General features: G+C 39.5%; 1 protein-coding gene across 3 annotated transcripts in view; it reads right to left on the reverse strand.

Moving 5' to 3' along the window:
• The window catches only part of LOC122811595 (zinc-binding protein A33-like), a 231444-nt gene that overhangs the window by 65887 nt on the left and 140033 nt on the right, over nt 1-25524 (reverse strand). For all 3 annotated transcript variants that reach the window (XM_044083548.1, XM_044083549.1, XM_044083547.1), the window contains exon 3: nt 1341-1571. In XM_044083548.1, the coding sequence (XP_043939483.1) occupies nt 1341-1571 (231 nt within the window). The remainder of the gene's footprint in view (nt 1-1340; nt 1572-25524) is intronic.

A 25524-nucleotide genomic window follows, 5' to 3' on the forward strand; every position in this document is an offset into this window, starting at 1 on the left:
CTATACCCCTCAGTGATCAATACTAGCATGATCTGCTGTGCTTCTCCATGACCAGTACTAGTATAATCTGCTATACCCTCAGTGATCAATACTAGCATGATCTGCTGTGCTTCTCCATGACCAGTACTAGTATAATCTGCTATACCCCTCAGTTATCAATACTAGCATAATCTGCTGTGCTTCTCCATGACCAGTACTAGTATAATCTGCTATACCCTCAGTGATCAATACTAGCATGATCTGCTGTGCTTCTCCATGACCAGTACTAGTATAATCTGCTATACCCCTCAGTTATCAATACTAGCATAATCTGCTGTGCTTCTCCATGACCAGTACTAGTATAATCTGCTATACCCCTCAGTGATCAATACTAGCATGATCTGCTGTGCTTCTCCATGACCAGTACTAGTATAATCTGCTATACCCTCAGTGATCAATACTAGCATGATCTGCTGTGCTTCTCCATGACCAGTACTAGTATAATCTCCTATACCCCTCAGTGATCAATACTAGCATGATCTGCTGTGCTTCTCCATGACCAGTACTAGTATAATCCGCTATACCCTCAGTGATCAATACTAGCATGATCTGCTGTGCTTCTCCATGACCAGTACTAGTATAATCTGCTATACCCCTCAGTGATCAATACTAGCATGATCTGCTGTGCTTCTCCATGACCAGTACTAGTATAATCTGCTATACCCTCAGTGATCAATACTAGCATGATCTGCTGTGCTTCTCCATGACCAGTACTAGTATAATCTGCTATACCCTCAGTGATCAATACTAGCATAATCTGCTGTGCTTCTCCATGACCAGTACTAGTATAATCTCCTATACCCCTCAGTGATCAATACTAGCATGATCTGCTGTGCTCCTTCATGACCAGTACTAGTACAATCTGCGATTCTCCTCGGTGATCGATAGTAGCACAATATGCTGTTATCCTCAACAGACAGTACCCCATACTCTGCTGTGTCCCTTTGTGACCCATACCAGTACAATCTGCACTTGTTTGATCTGCTGTGCATACCCATGATTAGTATTAGTATGATTTGCTGTGTCCCTTTGTGTTTGGTATTAGTATAAACTGCTGTGCTCCTTCATAATCTCTACTAGAATAATCTGCTGTGCTCCTTAATGATTGGTACTATTATAATCTGTTGTATTTCTCCATGAAAAGTGCATGTATAATCTGCTGTTTCCCTCGATGATCAGTGCTAGCATAATCTGCTGTGCCCTGTATGATTTGCAATAGCATACTGAAACAAACAATGCAGTGTTCTGTACCTAAGTATAAACAATGCTTAGACTGGAAATTCATAAGGTGTGCAACTCACAGTATGCAGTGCTGGTCCATCAAGGGTCTGTACTTTCTGAATATCTCTTTCAATGACTTGTAGGCACTCAATTTCATGCTGGATACTCTTAATACATTCTTCAACCTTTTTCACTTTTCTGTCTTCCTCTGCTTTCAGTCTGAGTAACATTGCTTCCTCTTCTTGGTCCAGAAAGCATTTTAACTGTTTAAAGTCTCCTTGTATACCTTTCCTCAATGACTCAGACAGTGCCTGATGACAGAAACCAGATTTAATTATCACACATCTGGAGTAATAGTTACACATTTAGTGACATCTGTTAATGAGTACATGAGGTGGATTTGACTACTAAGAGAAAGCAAGTGCCACACTGTCAGAGCAATAAGTTATGGAAAATCAGGTGAGAAATGATAAAGTGAGCTTCTGGTACCAGAATCAAAATTCCATCTAGGAGCTGGTACACTTTCATTTTATTATTCACCCTGTATACCTTACCCCTTGTATACTGAGTATATTCTGGTAATTTTGTAATCTGCACTGTATTTACACAAGGAACTTTCTGATAGTGAACTCAATCAAAAACAAAAACATAAATATAAGTACAGTTGTAAGTAAATTATACATTGTGCTAGACTCCACGCTGCCACATAGTGGCTGGGTAGTAACCAATATTATAAACCTACCAGAAGCAGCTATCAGTCAGAAGACACTGTGCAGCTTATAGAAATATCAAGCCATCATCAGACATGTTGACGGACATGCTTCATCCGAGAACATCCTCACATTTTTTTTTACATTTTTTACATTTGAAAGTGCATTCACATTGGTCTGTAGCATTTTTTGCACCAGTCTGTGCCAGTAAACTATATTTTCTAATTTACTACAGAGTGTATACCTTTATTTCAAAATTAACCAAACTTCTAACCTAGGTGATCATAAGGAATACTATACTGAAGTTATTAAAAATATTGCTGTTTAATTGATGTATAATTCTGATTAAATTATTTTGTTTACTTATCACCATAGCAGATGTCACTATATTACAGAGCACATTATGATTTTATGATGCTTGCACTGAACACAGCATGCTATATATCAGCCCTGTGTGGACTCTCTTAATAAAGTGGCAAAGCATAAAACTAATCTGTTAGCGAACACTGAACTTCTGATCATTAACATTTTTACTAGTGCCCTTTTTTGAATGGATTGTCAACTGCCTAACTTCTTTACAGACTTTTTTCTAATTATACCTTGAGGCTCTTATTTTACATAAGCACAGACGTGATTGCACACACACACACACACACACACACACACACACACACACACACACACACACACACACACTATAAGTGCATTTTAGTAACAAGCTGGATTCATTTACTCTGAAACACCTTTATTTTGTTTTGATTTTCATGCAATACAAATCGCTTTAGATTTCTAGAAAACTGCAAAAGTAGGAAACAATCAGGATGGATATCATTCAGCAGAATATATACATGGCATACATTATATGTATGATGCATCTCTATCAGTAGACAAGTACAACTTGTGTGTAGCTAGCCGTATACAAACTAACTGTGCTTCATATGTCTTACAGCTGCCCTGATGTGGTTACAGATACACAAATCATTAGAAGTACACTTACTTCCTTTCCTTGGTTACCAAATATGTATCGTTCAGAGGCCACATATATATTAGTAATTTGTCCACATTTGACACCGGTCATAAACAAGCATGCTTAGATGAAATACTATAAATTAAGATTCATTAGCAATGATATAACAGCTGATTCACTGCCCCAAATCTTATTATAGTGCCATTCAATCTATGAAATGGTTACCATGGTTTCTGAAGCAGCATATGTATGTATAATACGGGGCATTCTGCTAGTGAGCCTCTGATTTTGACATCAGTACAGCAAAGGAAAATAATTTCATCCATTTCTGATAATGACATGCTGCTTTTGGTGATATAAGAAAACAGCCCCCACCCAAAGAGATACTCCCAAGACCAGCAATTAAAACAGTTTTCCTTTTATCCCTTTTTGAATATTTCTGTGTACCATTCAAAAAAGATAGCTATCTAACCACCACCAAAAATGTCTTCTTATCATTAAATACCTGAATACACAATGTTTGACAGTGCCCTCAGCTAAAGTCCTCTCTAAAAGGCTAACTTATCCACAGTACTCACTTAAATCATATGCAGAAGGAACTGTCATTTTAACACACATTGTAAACACCTACATGGGGGAAAGTAGTTTTTTTTGCAAACGTTCACTGCAATCTAGTTTTAGCTACTTCCTCAGTTTACAAATGTTTCATATCATAAGCTCATAAGCTGACAACAATGCATGTGTGATTCTGGTCCATTCCTAAGTCGAGCATGCATTTTGTGTGTGCACATATACTCACATTCTATATATACACACACTTACAGACACATACATACATACACACACACACACACACACACACACACACACACACACACACACACACACACACACACACACACACACACGTGTTCTGTATATAACTACTTATGTTATATTTCTGCTTGTGCCTCGAGCCAAAGTTGTTTCAGAAAGTGGCCCACTGAACCAGCTCCCCTTCTTTTTATCAAATAAACAGCAATAAAACAGTAATATTATAGTTATTAGCTGATCACAGTGGTTGGGTGTGCATGTGTTGTCACTAATAATTATATCAGAAGTCATCTGAACTGATTAGGAGAGAAATCAACACCTAGAACCTACTCATGGTGTGATAAGTAGGTCTGCTAATCAGTTTAAAGATCATAACCATATAAGACCACAAGGCATAAGTGCCTCTTTCAAGGGCAGTCCAGGAATACTGATTCCATGGCTTGTTCGGTCTCATAGTATGCAAGGGGAAACTACAGGTCACAAATGTAGGGCTACGAGATGGAGGTTAATAGTCATTTTTAGCCTTAACCCCATGTGCTAGACAGATATAGCAGCTTTATACCTTTGGCAAACATGTTCATGTATTCTGGTGATTGCATTGTTGTGGTTAATTTAAGACACAAGGTATAGCCCAGTACAGTAAAGCTCATTAGAGATCTATGTTTAGTTTTTATAGAAAGCACACACCAAGTGATAATTAGTTTCAAAACAAGCTGTAGATGTGCTGCATAAACAAATCCCAAGCATCCCATAACAAAATTTTTTCACACTGACATCTCCATTCTTATTCCTGTCAGCCTACAAGCAAATGTCATATGGCATTGAAAAAGCATGGTTTGTTTCATTTTCTGTTATATTTTCTGTTACAGTGACACACCTCGTATCTGAAAATGTTTTTCTTTACATGTTATTAACATTTATGGACTCTTAGATGGAACATGGACTCTGTTCCACAATAAGATAAGTAAGTGCTTGCAGGGTATTTCCTTGTGTGAACTGAATGCATGCTTCAGGAATAAGAACACATTCACTGTACCTACTAGTCTGTATTAAATCTGCAGATGTACTGTACATACTGATGCTTTATTTCAGATATGACCTGTGAAATTGCAACTGTCAGTGCAGATCACAGGAGTCCAATAACATTAGTGTTAAACATGTAATAAATGGAAGCGAGGGGAAGTTAGGTGAACAGGCAAATAATGTGGTATTCAGCAGTAGGTTATAACTTATCTTTGACATCATAAGCTCAACATGTATTGAGTACTATCCCTACTCTCGGCTGATGGAATCATATTTTAGTACTGTTGGTCTAGTTCATTCTGGGGGATGAGGGAGGGTCTTACACTCCTGGAATGCCATCCCTTGGATGAGATGCTTAACCAAGGTCCCAGCTGGTTGTTCTGGTGGTAGATCGCTTATGTGAATAGATCCATGGTATTTGTTGGTGAAGAATTGGGAAGTTTATTTATTTGTTTGTCTGTTAAGTTAATCACTTAAGTGGGTCTTCAGCTACCACTAGCCTGCAAAGGCAAAGCTAAATACTATGTGTATATATATATATATATATATATATATATATATATATATATATATATATATATATATATATATAGTGTGTGTATATATATATATATATATATATATATATATAGTGTGTGTATATATATATATATATATGTGTGTGTGTGTGTGTGTGTGTGTGTGTGTGTGTGTGTGTGTGTGTGTGTGTGTGTGTGTCTACTTTTAAATCATAAAACTTACATTACAGAAGACCAGAATATTGAGACAGGAAGACCAAGTTCTGAAAATCCTGAAAGTGCAGAATATCGAATCAGAGAATACAGAATTTATTAGAAAGGCTCACCCAGACTCTGCTACACTTTGCTGTGAAGGAAAGGTTAGTTTGCTTTTTATTTGTTGTATTTTGTATTAGTTTATTGCCTTTTTATATTTTGAATACTGTGATTTGTTTTCTTTACCTTGTGTTCCACTTGTATTCTGCTTTTAACTGCATATTAAAACTTCAAAAGAGACCACAGCTCTGTCTCTTGTGAGTCAGGCAGAAATGTTTTCCCACCTGCCCACCCTACTACTATTCTGTTCTTAAAAACCACTGTCTTTCTAGTTGCCTGCCTCTTATGTTAATTTGACCACATATCTCATTTCCTCTCTGCTTTCACTGGCTTTGTGAAATCACTCCCCTTCTACTATTTAAATTTATTGACCATCCTACTGTACTCCATAGTACCAGAATACAAATGTGACCACCCCCTTTCAATCTAGCTTGCTGTTTTAAAAACAGTGACTCTCCACTAAAACTTAACCTTTTAAACAGGTGAAACTTAAGTTACCAACTTTCACATCTAACTTCTGTAGTGCACACTGCAGTGTTTAGGATAAACCATTTTTTTTTCATCTTACCTTTAAGCAACCCTGTGACTAGCACTTGCTCTAATACCTGCTGGGAAGCACTAGGAAGCCTTAAACTGATACAAGCACTCAACTCTCCTTATTAATAAGGAGAAATTAATCATAGGCACTAAACATCCTATAATTGCATAGTACCTTGCTAAGGGAAGGGAAAACTGCTCCTGTACTTTTCAAAAAAAGCACCAAACCAGACATGTCCAATCATCTTCCGGTGATTTCTCCTGTCCACCTGGTGAATCTGGGCATACTGGGGAAATGCAGCAATTGCCTCATGTACACAGACATCCCTCTCTTCCTACCACCCAATGCTACAACTTGTGAGAGATGCACTTACATAGCCAAATTGGAAGCAAAGTTCTCTTCACCTAAGGTTGTGCTAGACAGTCAAGAGGAGAAGGTTAACACCCGCACTACACCTCAAGCAACACATAGCCCTTCTAAACTCACACCACCAACACCCACTGATAGCAACACTAAATCCACATATCCGGAGGCCCTTAACTGTAACCTGCCCAAGCAACAAGGACATCCAAAGCTGAAATGCAAACAAACACCAATCACAACCAAAGTGTCACATAGCTCACAACACCAGTGTGTCACCCAGCAACAGCCCCTAAGGCAAGACAACGTACCTAACACTTTAGTAATAGGTGACTCTATAGTCAGACACACTGGTGTCCCACTCACCAGGCTGAACAAGAAGAAAATTACAGTCAACTGCCTGTCGGGTGCCAGGATCCGCCACATAACGCATGCACTCAAGTCACTCCACAACAAGTACAAATATGACTCTGTTATTGTCCATGTTGGAGTGAATGACTTGAGACATACCTCCCTGGACTACATGAAAAGAGACATGGAAGATCTCTCGGATCATGTGGCCCAGGCAGGTATGACCCTAGCCCTGAGTAGCATCCTGCCTTCGCCCAGAATTATACCACAATATAAGGACAAAATGATTGACTTCAACAATTGGCTATGCTTCTGGTGTCATTCAAAGGGGATCCAGTATCTGTCTGCCTGGGACAACATGATCGACAGACCACAATGCTTTGCCAGAGATGGTCTGCACCTGTCTCCCCTGGGATTCAGGTTACTGGCTAAGGCTTTTGTCACCCCTACAGTGCCTTTCTTAGGCAAAGTTCAAAGGACAAAACCACCTCTGTAACAGGTACAAGCATGCAAAATCTGAAGGTAATGTTACTCTATGCTAGAAGTCTAAACCTCAAAATGCATACTCTCGAGGCACTCCTAAAAATGGAGGACATCGATATCTGTGCAGTAACTGAGACCTGGTTCAAGACTCCAGAGAGCACCCCTGCAATACCAGGCTATAACTCTTACCACACTTTTCAGCCACCAAACCAGGATCGAAACACTAAAGGTGGAGGAGTGTCCATATTCACCAAGGATATTCACACCATCAGGCTAGTTGCCCAACACAATGTGTCTGAAATTCTCCAGGTGCAACTAACACTAGGTAAGACTGCAATCTAAATTGTAGCTTGCTACAGATCCCCCACCATGCCCCAAGATTCTCACTACACCTTTCTAAACATACTGGAAAATATTAAGATACAACCAAACACCCTAATACTGGGTGATTTCAACTACCCTGCCATTAACTGGGAAAACTACTCGTGTACCAAATCCTTTGCCCAATGGTTCTTGGAATTCATAAATTCCAATGTCCTGGATCAACTAATCCATAGTCCCATCAGGGGCTCCAATATCCTAGACCTGGTAATTACCAACATGGGAAATCGATGCTCCACACCTATGGTCACTCCCTCGTTGGTCAGGTCAGACCATACGTTAATCACCCTTAACATCCCACCCCCACTCCCTAGTAAGGAAACCTCCATAAAAAACTTCTCCAAAGCCAACTTTATGCTACTGAAATCAGAAGTGACAGACTTAATGACACCCATGCAGATGGGAACTGAAAGTTTGACTGCTGAGTCCTACACTAAGGCACTGTACGAGCACATCCACTCATGCATGAATCATGCCATCCCAAATAGAACCAAGATGCTCTCCTCCAAAAAAGGAGCCAATTTAGTGGTCCCCTGCCATAAACAAATTTTACAACAAAAGGAAGAAACTGTTGCAGAAAAGAGGAAAATCCCACGATGCAAAAAATTCCCTTACCAGCCACAGTAAGAAGCTGAGATCCCTCGTAAAGTCCCCCAAAGCTAGTTACGAAAATAAAATTGCCAAAGAATCCAAAGACAACCACAAGGCATTCTATAACTATGTCAAGAATCTAAATGGCAATGCTCAGACCTGCTCTGAGCTACAACAGAATGGCATTAAATATACTGATCCCAAGGATATTGCCAATATCCTGGCAGATTGAGTCAGTGCCAACTTCACCCCCCCCCTCTCACCCCCTAAACAGCCCATCTCAATACCGGAAGATTGCCAAATTCCAGTAATAACGGCCACACAGGTAAAAAAAACGCACTCTTCAAAGCTAAGAATACAGCATCCAAGGGACCAGATGACATCCCGGGCTGTGTACTACATGAACTACAAAATGAATTGGCACTTCACCTAAGTGTCATGTTTAATCATACCCTCACCTCAGGCTTCATGCTCATTGAGTGGTGCACAGCTACAGTTATCCCACTCCACAAGTGGGGATCCACCTTGGATCCCAGGAACTACTGCCCCATCAGTCTGATGAGCCTGATCTGCAAGGCCATGGAACGTATTATCATGGAACTTATAAACAAATATATTGGCAACCTTCAAACACTGGACCCCACCCAGTTTGGGATCATGAAGGGCCGATCTTGTCTCCTGAACCTGATTGACTTCTTTGAATCAGTCTCCAGAGCCATGGATGAGGGTAAGGCAGTCCACACAGCTTATCTGGACCTTGCCAAGGCCTTTGACACCATCCCCCACTCTAGAATCATAGATAAACTTACTAGGCTGGGCATTAATCCCTACATCATTCGATGGGTTGCCAACTGGCTTACTGACAGAACCCACACTGTTAAAAGTAGCTGACTCCAAATCCAGCTCCAGACAAGTGACAAGTGGAGTATCTCAGGTTTCAGTCCTGGGACCGCTCTTGTTTGGCATCTATTTCTCTGAAGTACAGGCCAACAAAAAGGGACTCTGGCTAACAAAGTTCACAGATGACTGCAAACTGGGAGCCATTACTGAATCCCCAAATTATGTGGATACTCTACAAAAGGGCCTTACAGAAACAGATGCTTGGTGCCAGAGCCATGGGCTCAAGCTCAATGCCAAGAAATGTATAGTTATCCCCTTTGGGAAAAAACATGCACCCGTGAATTGTCACATAGGTGGCTGTACACTAAACATGAAAGTGTGATAAGAGACTTAGGGACACAGGTGGACAGTGGTCTCACCTTCAATAACCACATCGCCACAACAGTCAAGAAATCGTTCTATGTGGCACATATCATCACTAAGGGCTTTTCATCCAGAAAAAAGGAGGTCATTGTCCCACTGTACTCATCCCTCATTAGATCCATTATAGAATACAACGCCCCATTTGTTATGTACCTCTCAAGACATCTGCAACAACTGGAAAGGCTGCAGAAATACCTCACTAAAAGAATTACAGGCCTAAAGCAGATGCCCTATGCTGACTGTCTTAAAAAACTCCAGCTATACTCTGTCGCATATCGTCTACTCAGAGGCAATCTCTGCTTAACATACAAGGCCATGTCAAACCCAGAGCTGTTGGACATGCTACACTTAAAGAAATCCCAATCCCTCAGAGCCACATGCTCCAGGGATCTAAACCTTGTCATCACAATAAAGAAAACATGCTGGAGGGATAGGTTCCTGACCCAGAGACTCCCCAGACTCTGGAATAGACTGCCCATACATGTCAAGCAAAGCACCTCCTTGGGCCTCTTCAAAAGGAATCTTGACGACTGGATGGGAGAAAGGAAATTCACCCCAGGGATCGCGTCAGTCACCCTGCTAGACAGGGGTCCAGGGAAGTAGATAGTGTGGGAAGAAATAGCCATGGAATTGTTATGGCTAGGCTTGTATAGGCAACTAGGGCCAATAGCCTAGTACCAACCTATGAAAAGATGCCCTATGCAGCCCGACTGAAGAAACTCCAGCTGTACTCGGTTGTATACCACTTACTCAGAGGTGATCTCTGCCTGACATACAAGGCCATGTCCAACCTAAGAAAAAACAAATCCCCGAGAGCCACATGCTCTAGGGATCTAAACCTCACCACAGCAATAAATAGGACATGCTGGAGAAATAGATTCCTGTCCCAGAGACTCTCCATGCTTTGGAACAGGATTCCGATCTACATTAGGCAGAGCCCCTCACTAACACTCTTCAAGAGAAACCTTGATGAGTGGATGGGAAACAGAAAATTTACCCCAGGGATCACTGCAGTGGCTCTGCTGTACAGAGGCACAGGGAACTAATCTAAGCCAACACATTCTGGCTAGGCTTATAGATGCCGTCGGGCAGATAGCCTAGTATTTACCTATGAACCTATGAAGGTAGGTATTATGTTGTGCTTGAGTAGTGCAATATGCCTTTAAGAAGTGGTGCATTATAGTTAATATGTGTGGCAAACGTTACATGTACCAGTGAAGGTAATTTTTGAGGTTGTTTTTCAAAAATTGTGAAGTAAAGGGTAAGGAAGATTTTATTGCTGAGTGTGGGATTTGTGTGTTTGTAAGTAAATTGTGTGAGTGTTTTTTGTGGTACTGGGATAAGCAAGTGGGAGTAGATGTGTTTGTGTTGGCAGGATGCAGGTGTTTAGGGAAGGGAGAGGTAAGTGTGTTTGAAAGTGTTCATATATGTGTTATGGAGATCGAAGTACAGTGGAGATCAGGAAATTTACTTTCCTCCACTGTAGTGCAATCTTGGAGTTAGCATATTAAATTTGCAGGGGGTGTGGGATTCAGGGGCTTGCCCCCCTGCTTAAACGTAGAGAGGTCGGCAATGTTTTTTGTATGTTTTGGTTTGGGCTTTATGATGCAGGGTGGGAGGTTTATGTTTGGATTGTGATTTTTGATATCTGGGAGTCGATATTACACACGTTAGATATGTTGTAGTTTTGGTCTTCCAGTCTTGATATTTCAGTCTTCGGTAACGTAAACCTTTGTGATTGGAAAGTAGACCCATATATGTATATGTAGTCAGACAAGTGTAGCCAGTCAAACAAAAATATCCACATATACAAACACCACATGGAAAATGGCTGGAAGTCAGAATTGGGAGGTATACACTGGAGGTGTGAGGCAAAGATCTTACCCGGTCTATCTCAAATTGTCAAAGAACTACATTGCTGAACCTAATATAGTCTAGAACATATGGTTGACAATTTGGTTTGTCAAACCGTTCTGATTGAGATCATGGGACAGTAAGGATTAGGAAGTTTGCCTTTTAACACTGTAGTGTGATCTCGGAGTTGGTATAAATAATTAGCTGGGGTGTGGGGGTGCATGGGGGCTTGGTCCCCTGCAAAAACATTATATGTGTTGTTGGCAGGTGTTGTGTGGCTTTATGTTAGTTTTCAATTAACTGCACTGTCGACCATATGGCCAAATATCCACTAACTGTAATAAACCATAATATTTCTCCTGGGAAATGACTACAGACTTCATGTGATCAATCTGTTCGGCAACATTCAGAGAATAATATGCAAAAATGAATTAGTATATGAAGTAATTAAAACGAATAATAGTAAGTTTAAGTGATGCATAAAAACCCCTCTGGTAAAGGACACTTTACCAGATAATTACAACAGCACAAGTAGAAAGAGACTGCGGGGGTACTTGTACCACGTAATGTATAGTGGGCTGGTCTGTATCAGAAATGAATAAGGTGGAATGCATACTGATATGCAGAAGGAAATTTATCATCTACTTATATGTAACACACCCCTCACATCCACACTTTTAGTACTATGAGCAGCTCTCGATAAGCTCCTCACGGAACTTAATGTGTTGGAGGTATTCCAAAGCAGGACAAAGCTTTGCTTCCTGCTGTTGTACAGATGAGCTTTGTGTGATGCTTGCAAGAATACAACAGTGCTCCTAGCAAAGAATACACATGCACTTCACTACACATGCACTTCACTACAGATGCACTTCACTACAGATGCACTTCACTACACATGCACTTCACTACAGATGCACTTCACTACACATGCACTTCACTACAGATGCACTTCACTACACATGCACTTCACTACAGATGCACTTCACTACACATGCACTTCACTACAGATGCACTTCACTACACATGCACTTCACTACACATGCACTACATCTTCTCCTCATTACGTTTTAACCCAGAAGGAACAACAGCAACATTACTAGTACTAGGACCCCTACTTAAAATTATTTTACATATATTTCCAGATACATATGCTACTTGGGTGCCAGGTTTAAGTTTAAAGCACAAGTGTTCGACTCTGATATGTGTGATCATTAATGTGTGATTATAGGGTTTTGCATTTTGACACTGAGACTATGGCCTCATGGTGATTTCTCCTTTTCCCAAGATATGTGAGGAGTGGGGGAATATTCCCACACTTTGGGGGTATAGGAGGCTTGCCCTTTTTCACTTTTTGCTATTTTCTAATGTGCCTGAATTTGAGGATTATAATCTTTTGTGACTGTTAGTTACAAATGAAACACAGATTAATTGTGTAGCCATGCTACCTACCTGGGTAGGTAGGTAGCATGGCTACCTACCTGGGTTTGGCATTACTGTCTCTGAACTGTTATTCTTCTTTCGGCTTTTCCCAGTTAGGGATCACCACAGCAGAACGCCGGTCCGCTAATGATTGGCAGCAGATTTTTATGGTGCTGAGGTGCCAGCTCGATGCCCAACCTTCAACAAAGGCACGCCCATTCTACACATGTCTTTTGAACGCCACTCAACCGTGGGGAGGACATTCAGACTCCACACAGAAGGCGCTCCAGCCGATAAACGAACGGGAGAACCTCTTGCTGTGAGACAACAATGCTACCGCTGCACCACAGCAGCTAATGTCTTATAATCCCAGGTGTTGACATTGTAAATTATTTAGGATTACATTTGTTTTTCATGTGTTATCTACAGTGCATGTACATTGCTTATAGTTCATCATGGTACTATTAATAATAATAATATTGATACTCATTTTAATAACGCTTATAATTCTTCTCAAATTAAGCAAACATCTCTCTCTCTTCATACATTTTGGTCCCATAAGAGGACCTTGTCATGTGATCAGGATAGCATCTCTGTAGCTCAGCAGATTTTGAATAGTGGCTTAGACAGCCCTGTCATGGCGTCTTATGCTGGGGATACTGTGGCATCAGCAGCCTGGTAGCTCAGTGGTGTGGAATGTATTGAGTTTTCCATCCTTTAGTCAAAGGTCGCAGTTGCCATCCCTCTTAAAGTGTATTTTTTGTCCCCTCTGACCATCCTCCTGGAATCTCCTTGCTCACTACATCTATCAACCCTATCAAGTCTTCCCTAGACTGTCTCTTACCTGTTACGGGCCAGGGAGGAGATAGAGGGACCTGGGGAAGAGTTCTATTTCTGTAGAGGAAGGATTTTTTTGAATGTCTTAAATTCCTACCTCCTTGATCACATCCATAATGTCAATGAATGGATGGATATGCAATGGGGCATGTTGGTGTATCACCTGACCTCTGCAATGACTCAGCCACTGCCCCACATCTCTAAGGACAAGGGCTTTATCACTCTATGCCAGGGAACTGACTCCCAACTGGTCTTTTCCCTCTGGAATGTCTGTGTCCCTCCTCTTTCTTTAGTTAAAGGTCTGGTCATACATCTGTCTTAGGGTACAGCTTCAGTTGTTAGTGTTTGCTAGCATTCTATTGTTATGTCTTGTTTACTGGGTGATTCTTCCAAACTTATTTGTCTCAAAATGGGTAGTAGCTCTCCTGTTTGTATTTAATTAATTTACATGTCTTCTCTGTGTACCATGCCCAAGGTCAACAATATAACGTATAGGCCCAGTTCTTGAAAAATTTCAACACAACTGTCATTTACTAGTACTGTAGTGTCTGGTCAGTGACCTCTGACCTATAGTAAAATTTCTTAGTAGCATCTCATGCATATGCTTGACCAGTGTTTTGTATATACATTAAGTGTTGAAATGCTGGCACTCTTCCTTCATTTGGAATGTCTTCAGCTGCAATAAAGATTTACTCCTACAGCATATCAAAAGCATTAGTATGTCCATGATGTTCAGCCACATGAAAAGAATTCCCAGACTCAGCCAATACTCAAACCAGTATATAACCATATTTTCATACAGTGACACTTAATGGTCTTTGTTTTTGCAGTAACCTACAGTCATAGGCGGCTTTAGGCACCAGCAAACCATGCGGTTGCTGGGGACCCCTAGTCTTGGGGGCCCCCAACCACATCAAGCTATTTCATTTTGATATTTCGTGACGTCAGTCAAACCAACAAAAACTAGTACAGCAATCTGCAATCTTATGTAATAAATAAACCAGATGGGTAATAATAATATTTATGCATTTCACCTATAAAATTTAAAGATACCTGTGGTTATAGTAACAGTGCTTTGTCAAATAACAGGCTTCTCAATTTCATTAAATATTTTACCACTGACATAGTGCCACTGGCTTAATTAAATCCTGCTGATGGACATTCTGTCCACTAAAGATAGCATCATACCCAGCTTTAGGCACCTGCAATACCTGTGGCTGCAAGAGGGACACTTTAAACATCCTTGATTGTGTGGGGGGCCCTCAAAGCTAATGCCCATTGAGGGAAATTTAGAAGAAAAAAGGTATTCATTTTTTGATTATACTCTTTAACCAAAACAGGGCTGTGATACATTTCTGTTAGGATAAAGCTGATAATCAGTGAAGGAACATGAGCAAGGTAAGCACAAGAGATCAGCAGCCCAGAGTGACTGATCTCAAGAATTCTGAGCAAAGCCAAAATAATAGTAGGATAAATGCTGAAAATCAGAAACACATTTCAAATATTACTTTAATTTACTTAAAAATGAATAGAATAGAATAACACTTTTGTCATCAACATGTGTTTTTGGACAATAAGAAGTATGAAGCTCTGATGTCTGGGTCGATTGACTATCTGTAAGGCTCCCGACTGAAATGTTGTCACTCGAAATGCCGAGTACCGACACATGGAAAAAAGATGAAAATCCAAGAAAAGAGTGAATTTCTAACTTCCCTCTTCTAATTTAAATGACAAGTCCCCCTGCAACCCCCCACACACCTCCAAACTTATATATACCAACTCCAAGACTGCCATACCTCAGAGAATCTTGGACTTAGTAATGTAAGTCGTTTTTTTTTGGCCAGTCTCCATATATCAGGAATCACTCAAGGGTCCCAACATTTCAAATGGTTACCCTGTCTGTAATCCTTTATGATTTATCACCATTTCAAACTTTTTATGAGAGAGAGAAAACAAATTATGAAGTAAAATCAGGGTCAGTGTATGCATTACTCCTCAATGATGTAAATAAAAGTGATGTACCCCTGTTTGAAGACTGCTAACCAACAGTCTCTAATCTGGAGTGGTAGTACCATTGTTGCACAATGTATGGCTATTTGCTGAAATAAATACAAAACTAGTATTGATATGGTGTGTTTGTGTGTGTGTGTGTGTGTGTGTGTGTGTGTGTGTGTGTGTGTGTGTGTGTGTGTGTGTGTGTGCGAGCGCGCGTCTGTGCGTGTGTGTGTTAATGTTTAAGAGTAAAAAGCTGGCTGTAATAAATTCGTTGACTCATAGATTGTTACTAGGCTAACTACCCAGGGGAACTTTCTAAGCCTAGCCAAGTTTTGCCAAAAGAATAATGAAGTCCTGTATCCAAATACAAACATTATCAGCACTGCCATTATACTTGTGTGGGAGGAGGGGAAGTGGTTGCAGTGTATTTAAAAGTAACAAGCTGGCCATAGTTTCTTTCACTTACCATCACAAACAGACCTTACATGATAGGTGGCTATCTTTTGTGGTTTGTCAGGAACAGGATGTATGAAAGCAACTGGTCATTGCCACTATGGCACAGAAAGTAGCATACCATCTCACAGTGCTTTGCACTGGTTAGGTTTTTGGCTATGTGGAATCTACATGCCTTGTCTGTGTGAGTATCTGTCCATGTACTCTGGTTACCCCAGCACCTCAAAAACATGTAGCAGGTGAAATGGAATTCCTGCCTTTTCCCTGAAGGTGAATGTGCAGTGTATGTGTGTGTGTGTGTGTGTGTGTGTGTGTGTGTGTGTGTGTGTGTGTGTGTGTGTGTGTGTGTGTGTGTAAAAAATATCACTGATTTTTGTCTCTGCACGCACACAATAATGTCGGGAGACATACTTTACTCTTACAGGTTCATAAATAAATACTAGGATATCAGTCTGTAGACTATTACAAGCCTAGACAATAATCAGCAATTAGAATCAAACCCTATACTTTGTATCTGTTAGGTAAAGACCTTAACCCTTAAGCCACCCCCACCCCCTTTTCTGGGTAGCAGTAAAAACTGCAGTTAATTTTATTTCTAAAGTAAGGATAAAATATATCACAGAACATTCAGACACTAGGATCTTCTAGGAGTCTGGTGGCCCCCACATCCCAGACTGTGTAAATGGATTTTGACATGGGCATAGTGGTAGCCTCTGCCCTCAACCGCACCCATTCTAAAACTAGCCCTGCTCAGATCTATGTGTACCAAACGTTGCTGTAGGTTATGTGGGGGGGGGTGTTTGGGGGTTGTGTGGGCATTACTTTAATTTTCATCACAGTCAAACCTTACAGGTACGCACAGGAGGTCATCATAGCTTGTGTTTGGAGTGGAAACAGTGTGATCATTGTTTCTTTTACTTTTCTCACAGACTCAGAGGTGTACAAAAGTCACTATAGCTTATGTAGGAGCATTGTACTGTATAGGAATAACAAAGTAACATTAACATTAGTAGCATTAGTGTAATCATTATTTTGTTCACTTTCCTCACAATTACTTGTCAGGCAAGTATACAGATAATTAAATGCCTTTGGGTGCAGGGATGAGGAGTGAGGAGGCACGATGTACAACTGTGAGAATGGTCACTTTAAAAGAAAACTCTAGTTTAGAACTAAAAAACAATTTTTTCAGTCTATCTTTGTTTTCTGAGATATTGTTAACACCTCAAAAACACTCTGCTTCTTATAGAACTTTATTATGTTTTCAGCAAAATGACTACCAATGGAGCTTGACTTATCAATGTGATCTTGTTTTTCTTCAAGCCTTTCTCTTTCCTGTAATCCATTTCAAATCTGTTTTATATGAGTCATGTTAGACATAAGGAACTGATGTATTCCCATGCCATTGACATGTTATGGGATTAGTGTCAGTCACAGTTATCATATATACCTTAACAGGACTGCTTCTTTTTTTTTTCTTGAATGGCCCTCATTTTCATGTGTCTCAGGGCTTATTTTACAGTATACTAAGGAGTTATACTGCTGTAACGAAATAAGTAGCTAAATTGTAGGCCCTTGTTCAATGTATCTTTTTGTAGTCCAAGATGAATTGACAGTCCCCGCCCCCCACACTTTGATAAATGTATTGATACTTTACAAGAAGAAAATACTTTCTGACTTTTCTTTAAATGTCACACATATCATCGATACTTCATTTAAGTCATATTAAAATGTAAAGCAGTACTAACAACAAACATTTAAAGTGTAAAGCAAGGTTAGCATTTCAATACTGTGATGCTTACATCAATTTGTCAAAAGAGGTGACAACTGCCTTTGAACCATTGACTGATATAATTGCTCTGTTTTGCTATGAAAGGCATGGCTACTTTGGAAGTAGCTGTGAGTCAGTGTAAGTTCTCTTCCTTTCTGCAATGAAGACAATGGAGGCAGTTTCACATCTCTCAGCCTTTTTTTACAGCAGCGGCTGTGCTCCTGACATCAGCTGGACTTTGTTGTTGTTGTCTTTCGGCTTTTCCCAGTTAGGGGTCACCACAGTGGAACTCCAGTCCGCTAATGATTGGCAGTAGATTTTCATGAAAGCCGAGGTGCCAGCTCGATGTCCAACCTTAAACTAAGGCACGCCCATTTGTGCATGTCTTTCGAACGCCCACCCAACCACAGGGAGGACATGCAGACTCCACACAGAAGGCACTCCCTGCACTCCAGCCGAGAATCGAACGGGAGAACCTCTTGCTGTAAGGCAACAATGCTACCGCTGCACCACCACAGAATACCAAAAATAAGATTGTCAGTAGTACCTAATTTCACTGCGTCTGTGGTATGTCATGCAGGAGTAGACAAATTCCTCTGCCAATTATGTGAGAAGTTAAGCTTAAAAAAGTGGGTGATCTTTCCCTTCCTTTGACTCCAAGGCAAGGAAATTAAAGTTTTATAAAGTACAAGCAGGTTTCAGGTACCTGCACAATACTGGAACCATATAGTAGAGAGAAAAGCAACCTAAGAGTTGAGTTAAACTGTAGGAGATGTTGGGGTTTTCCTTTAAATACATGACTCTGGACATTTTGACCAGATGGATGCACAGGCAGTGGCTGTCTTTTTTTTTTTTTTTTTTTTGGGGGGGGCAGTATTCCTTACAGGACTTGTGTATCCTCACAAAAACACAATGATTTTCTTGTTAGTTCATTATGAGCTACCTTTTGTCAGCTGTGAACATTAAGCTTTGGGTAAAACTTGTCTTCTTTGAAAGAAAAAGTAAGACTGAAATTATTTTCTTACTTGTGATTTTTGTTCAGGCCACCACTGGATTAAAGGTTGGGAAATGCTCTAACATACATCCTAGAGCATCTCTGGCTTCTGGGGGTCCGAGCTCAATTCAGTTATTTCTTAAGTGGTTATTACTGTACTGTTTTGGTTATGAAAGGATGCAAGGAAAACTAAAGTTGAACAACACTGAATTTCTTTCCTTAGTCATTAATTCTGTTTAAGTCACCATTGGTTGAAAAGATTGTGTAAAAAAAAAAACTTTTAAACTGCACTTCAGAGCATAAAGAATGTTGTGACTTCTTGAAAAAAAAATGAATAGCAAGGCGAAATCTAAGAAAAGTAAGAAAAAAACTTTACTGGAAAAAGTTACCCAGACTCTGCCACAACTTGATGTGAGGGAAAGGTTAGTGTGTTTTTGCTTTGTTGTATTTTATATTGCTTCACTGCCTTCTTCTATTTTGTATACTGTGATTTATTTTCTTTACACTGTGTTTTAAAAGTATTCTGCTTGTAATTGAATATTTTAAATAAGGAAACAGACCATAGCTGTGTCTCTTGTGAGTCACACATTATCTTTAATAGTTAATGACTTAACTATCCCGTGTTTTTTGGTTCTAGTGATTATTTAAATGATTTATACTGTGTATTGACTATTTCTGAAGAAGTTTGTCATTTGACAAACGAAAAGCGCTTAAAGTCATTTACTGTGTGGATTTTATTAAACGAAGTGTGCGGACTCTGCTGTTGTTAGGGGTACAATATTTGTCAGAATGGAAGGAGATGGTCAAAAGACCACTCTGCTTTGCCAGAGATGGTCTGTCCACCTCCCCTCTAGTTTTTGAATATTAGCTAAAATACTGTCCTCCCCCCATAGTGCTTTTTTAGGCAATGCCAAACTGAAAGTACTTCTGACATAGCAAATCAAAACCAAGAAAATCTAAAGGTATTACTGCTCAGTGCTAGGAGTCTAAACAAAAAACTCCACTCCCTAGAAGCTCTCTTCACCCTAGACAGTGCTGATATATGTGCAGTCACTGAGACATGGTTTAAAGCTGCAGAGAACATACAGTCAGTTCAATGTTATAATGCCTTCCACACATTTAGACCAGCAACTACACAGACAGGGACTGAAGGTGGAGATGTCTTGATTTACATCAAAAATAAATATACCTCAAGGCTGATCAAACAGAACAATGCACTTGAGCTTCTCCATGTTCACATCACCATAGGCAAATCCCATACCACTTCCTGGGAAGCTATAGGTCCCCCTATATGACCCAGGAAACCCATACCATTTTTTTAAACTTATTGGAAACACTCACCATCCAACCCAATACCATACTCATGGGTGACTTTAATTATCCCACTATTAAATGGGAATCATATACAGTACCAAATTACAGGCAAAGAAATTCCCGGATTTTGTAAATACAAACTCCCTGGACTAGACTGACAATATATGAACCCGGGGTACAACAATACTGGATCTGGTCTTCACTAATATGGGAGAGTGTTGCACACCCTCTAGTGTAATGTCTTCTCTGGTAAGGTCAGACCACAAAATGGTCTCCTTTGAAGTGAAAATAAAACTTAGAATCCCAGCTAACCCTGGAATATTCAGGAACTACTCTAAATCTAACTTCCTACTATTAAGTGATAACCTGGCAAAATTTCAAGTCCCCATAAACCCTGAGAACACTGTTGCCTACACAGAACTATTCACAGAAACCCTATACAAGCATATTAATAGCTGCATAAAGGCAGTTGAACCCCCCTCCCCCAAAAAAGAAGTACAGAACTAACTCAAAAGACAAGCCACCCTGGTGGAATCACAACATCAGTAGGCTATATAATAAAAGGAAGAAAATCATGGAAAAAATTGGGAGGTATTGCAACCTGCAGGATAAAAGCATTCTCATCAAACTAAACTAACAACTCAGAGACAAAGTCTATCAAAGCCAAATTTGAGGTAAATTTGATCTCCCGTGCCAAGGACAACCACAAGGCCTTCTTTAGCTCAAAGGCAATACACAATTGTGTGCAGAGCTCATTGTTAATGGAGACACCTATACTGAGCTAGAAGATATAGCAAACCTACTGGCTATCAAATTCAGCTCTAACGTTACCCCCTCTCCCCCCTCAGCCTTCCCTCAGGAGATACCATCAAATATAACACCCCCCTCCTATCACTAGGGAACAGGTCCTTAATGCTCTCTCTAAGGCCAAGGACACTGCATCAATGGCCCAAACAATATCTCAGGATGCCTTCTAGATAGCATGAGACATGACCTATCAGGCCCTCTGGAATTCCTATTTAACTGTAGCCTCCAAACATGCTTTGTGTCTCATGAATGGAAAACAGCAACAGTCATCCCTCTGCACATAAGTGGGCCATCTACAGACCCTGGAAACTACAGACCCATAAGTATCACTAGTCTCATATGCAAAGTCATTGAAAAAAGTATCATGAAAATGATCAGTAATGACATAGGAAACCTCAAAACACTGGACTCGACCCAATTTTGTTTCATCAAGGGCAGGTCATGCCTACTCAACCTGGTGGACTTATTTGAGAAAGTGACTAAAGCAATGGATGAGGGCACAATGGCTCACACTTCCTGCCTTGACCTGGCCAAGACATTTCACACAATACCCAACTTGGGCATTATTGACAAACTCAAGAGGTTAGGTGCCTACCCTTATGTCACCTGATGGATAACCAGCTAATTGCAGACAAGACCCAGGAAGTTAGAACTGGGGACTCCACCTCCACCTCTACAAAGACACCAGTCACAAGCAGAGTTCCTCAGAGATCAGTCCTGGAGCCACTCCTTTTTGGCATTTACTTCTCTGAAGTCAAGGCCAATATCAATCGCAGATGACTGCAAATTAGGAGCTGTCATTGAATACCGACACTGACACAAATTTTATCCAGGAAGGGCTGACACAGACAAATAACTGGTGTCAGAGCCATGGACTAAAACTAAATGCCAAGAAATGCATAATAGTCAATCACCCCTGGTAACTATCATATTGACAACACACCCCTAAGAGATGACTCAGTAGTCAGGGATTTGGGGACAAACATAGATAGTAATCTAGCTTTTGACCATCGTGTATCTACACTAGTGAGGAAATCATTCTATGCTGTACAACTTGTAAACAAAGGTACGGTATTTAGGTCCAGGGATGTCATTGTTCCACTGTATTCCTCATTCATCATACCTTTCATTGAGAACAATGCTCCTTTGGTATGTACCTAACCAGGCATATCCAACAACTGGAATGTCCACAGAAGTTCCTCACTAAAAGAATGCAGGACATAAGTAACATGTCCTATGCAGACTGCCTCAAGGCCCTATCCCTGTTTTATGTCTCCTACAGGCTGTTGAGGAGAGATCTATCCACACGAACACACCACGAACTCTGGATTCTTTACTGTACGTCTCCAAAATGTAATAACTAGGGATATGTAAGAAAATTGTTTATTAAGCGTTCAAAATAAAAATACACTTTTCGTCAAGTACACAGTACCTAACTTCCTTAGATAAATTCGTCAGATAATGATTCAAACAAACACATACAAACACATACATACAATGGATACAACTTAAATTCGTCAGATAGCCAACTTGCAGTGAGGCGCTTAATTTAAATCTAATCTCGAGACACTTACAAGAACCAACGTGGTTTCTATTGGTTCACTGTTGTTAAAACTATACTTTTGTATCTACCTAGTAGGTACGTTGTTGTTTAACTGTATCTAAATTGTCTCGTTCATAAAATGCCTCAGTTGTATAACACGGACAATACAAGGATAAAAGATTCTATTCTATTAATCATAAAAACATCGTAAAATACATATAATGCACAATACTACACTATGATAAACTCCACCATAAGTTAAAATATATACAATTCTTTTAACATAACTACTTTTTATCATCAGAATTTGTTTACCAATGTTATTGAACATCCTTCTTTATAAACCTTAACTATCACTTATGTAGTTGTACCGACCTCAACAATGTCTCTGTTGTTAGTAATCCTGTTGTTGATTTTATTATTAACTTCTGTTCAATTACCAACTAATGGTTCGCTCCAGACATTATATACGTATAAAACTGCATGTTATATTTAACTATGTATTACTGAATCTAACCCAGTAATAATATAGCCAATAACAATGATGCTGATAATTGTGAAAGTTTTGACCTATGCCAATAGAGACAAAATTAAAAAAAAAATAATAATAATCATACAAAATTTAAACATGAAAATATTAAAGTTGTTAACCTTAAATCCTATGTGTACACCATCAATAACTTGAGAGACCATCTGTGAGTGTCTATTTAGCTATTATCTAAGTAAGTTCTTTAAGTGTAAAATACACATTATAGAACTTACTTCATTAATGCCTGGATATTGGCAAGCATTCAACCCCAATTGCCAAATTAGCTCACTTCTTTCCAGTCTTAAAGACTCAGGTCCACCTCTCCCATCACTTAAAAGCTGCTGGATAACTCTAAATTTGAATGAATGTCCTGGGTTTTCACTAGTGTGTCTAGCTAGTGCATTTTCCAATTTATTTTTAGCAATACAATATGTGTGCTCATATATCCTCTCACTTAATTTTCTATCTGTCTTCCCGATATAAAAAACAGGACTTATCACACACCTAGCAAGATAAACAACCTGCTTACTCTGACAGTCATATTTTCCTCTACTTTAAAATTTTTTGTTTTTGATTTCAAAACTCAACTCTGTGCCGATATGTTTACACATACAGCACATATTACATCTGTACATACCCTCTCTTCTACTAGTACCTCTACTATTGGCCTCTAGAATTGACTTCAAATTACCTCCTCTTCTAAAAACTAGTTTAGGTTTTTCTGGAAATAATAATCTTAGATGTTCATCTCTCATTAGTATTTCCCAGTTCTTCATAATAATAGCTGTAATTTCACTCGAATCTAGGGAAAATGTACAAATAAAGCTATAGGGGCTTAGTACTTGTTTTTCTTTCCGCTCCCAAGTTCTATTTACTGAACTGTCGTTTAAAATAGGGGTATATATACCTAACTCCCTTTTATGCTGGACCTCTCTGATAATTTCCTGTATAAGCATGGTTGGATACCCTCCTTGTATGAAAAACTTCTGTAGTAAAACACATTCTTCCTTAAAATCCACGTCTCTTGTTGTCATCCTAGCTGCTATCACCAATTGGCCCTTTACTACAGATTTTTTCTGAAATGTAAGATGACAACTAGTATATTGAAGATATGTATTTGAATGTGTGTTCTTCCTGTAAATTTTTGCTATGTAGGTCGCATTATGATAATCCTTACTTAGTTCAACGTCTAAGTGCTATACGAAAATGTAAACTTTAAGAAGTTAGTACTAGCATTAAACCCATCTATCATCTGTTGGACATTGAGTGAGTCATTTTGAAACACAATAAAAATGTCATCTAAACATCTGGTGTAGAACTGAATGTTGTATTGTATCAAAGGATTGGATAGGACATGTTCTCTCTCCTAATATGCCATTACGAGGTTAGCTAAACTAGCCCCGCAGGGAGAGCCCATCGCCACTCCTACCTTTTGATGGTAAAATTTAGTGTTAAAGATGACAAAGTTATAAGACAATACTATGTCAAGAAGTTCCTCCACCAGATTAATCTCACTCTGCGGTGCTCCATGTTGGCGCATCATGTACGATGTCCATTCTATTCCCTCACAGTGGGGAATGGATGAATACAGGTCTTTTACGTCCACAGTAATAAATAAACTTTCTCCACTGAAGGGAAGCTTGTTGATACTTTCCAGGAAGGACCATGAGTCCTTTGAAATCTGTGACTCTTGCGTAACATATTTTTTTAAAATGTTGTCCACTACCTTTGCGCAAGGATATGTAATACTGTTTCTTGCATCTACTAAAGGGCGCATTGGGGGGCAGTCTATACTTTTATGGACTTTCGGAATTACGAACAACATTGGTGTCCTAGGAGCTGGTTGCACTAGGTAATTGTATAGAGTTTTATCTATTTTTGACTCTATATAAAGATCTTCTATATATGATCTAACTTTCCTATAGGCACCATTTAGTTCATTTTTGATACCTCTACATACGTGTGACCCTTTAGTATATCAGACATTCTGTTATTATAATCTGTTATGTTCATGATAGCTAGACCTCCACCCTTACTGGGTTTCATAAAACGTACCGGAATCTGGCTTAAAAATTTCAATGTTTCTCTATCTTCCTTACTAATGTTATGTTGTTTTGTGTTACTTAGTCTTAAACTAAAAAGCCTGTTTGATAAATCACGAATGTCCAATTCTGAGACCTGCTCGAAGAAAGCTATTAATGGGTGTAAAGGTGGATTGTATACACTAGCTACATAGTAGTCACTCCTAGTGTTCATTCTTTCACCCATTAGTGCCACTAAGTTCAACTTCCGAGCAAACACTTTTAAGTCTATCAAGGTTTTTGCCATATCAAAGTGGGTCAAAGGCACAAAGGTGTAACCTTTAGCTAACAAATCCAACATTTAGGATGTTATATTTATGTCTGAGTAATTGTATATTTTAAAATCTTTGTCAGAAT

The sequence above is a fragment of the Protopterus annectens genome, chromosome 9.part0, assembly GCF_019279795.1.
Source record: "Protopterus annectens isolate FY-2018-M chromosome 9.part0, PAN1.0, whole genome shotgun sequence".
NCBI classification, from domain to species: Eukaryota; Metazoa; Chordata; order Ceratodontiformes; family Protopteridae; genus Protopterus; species Protopterus annectens.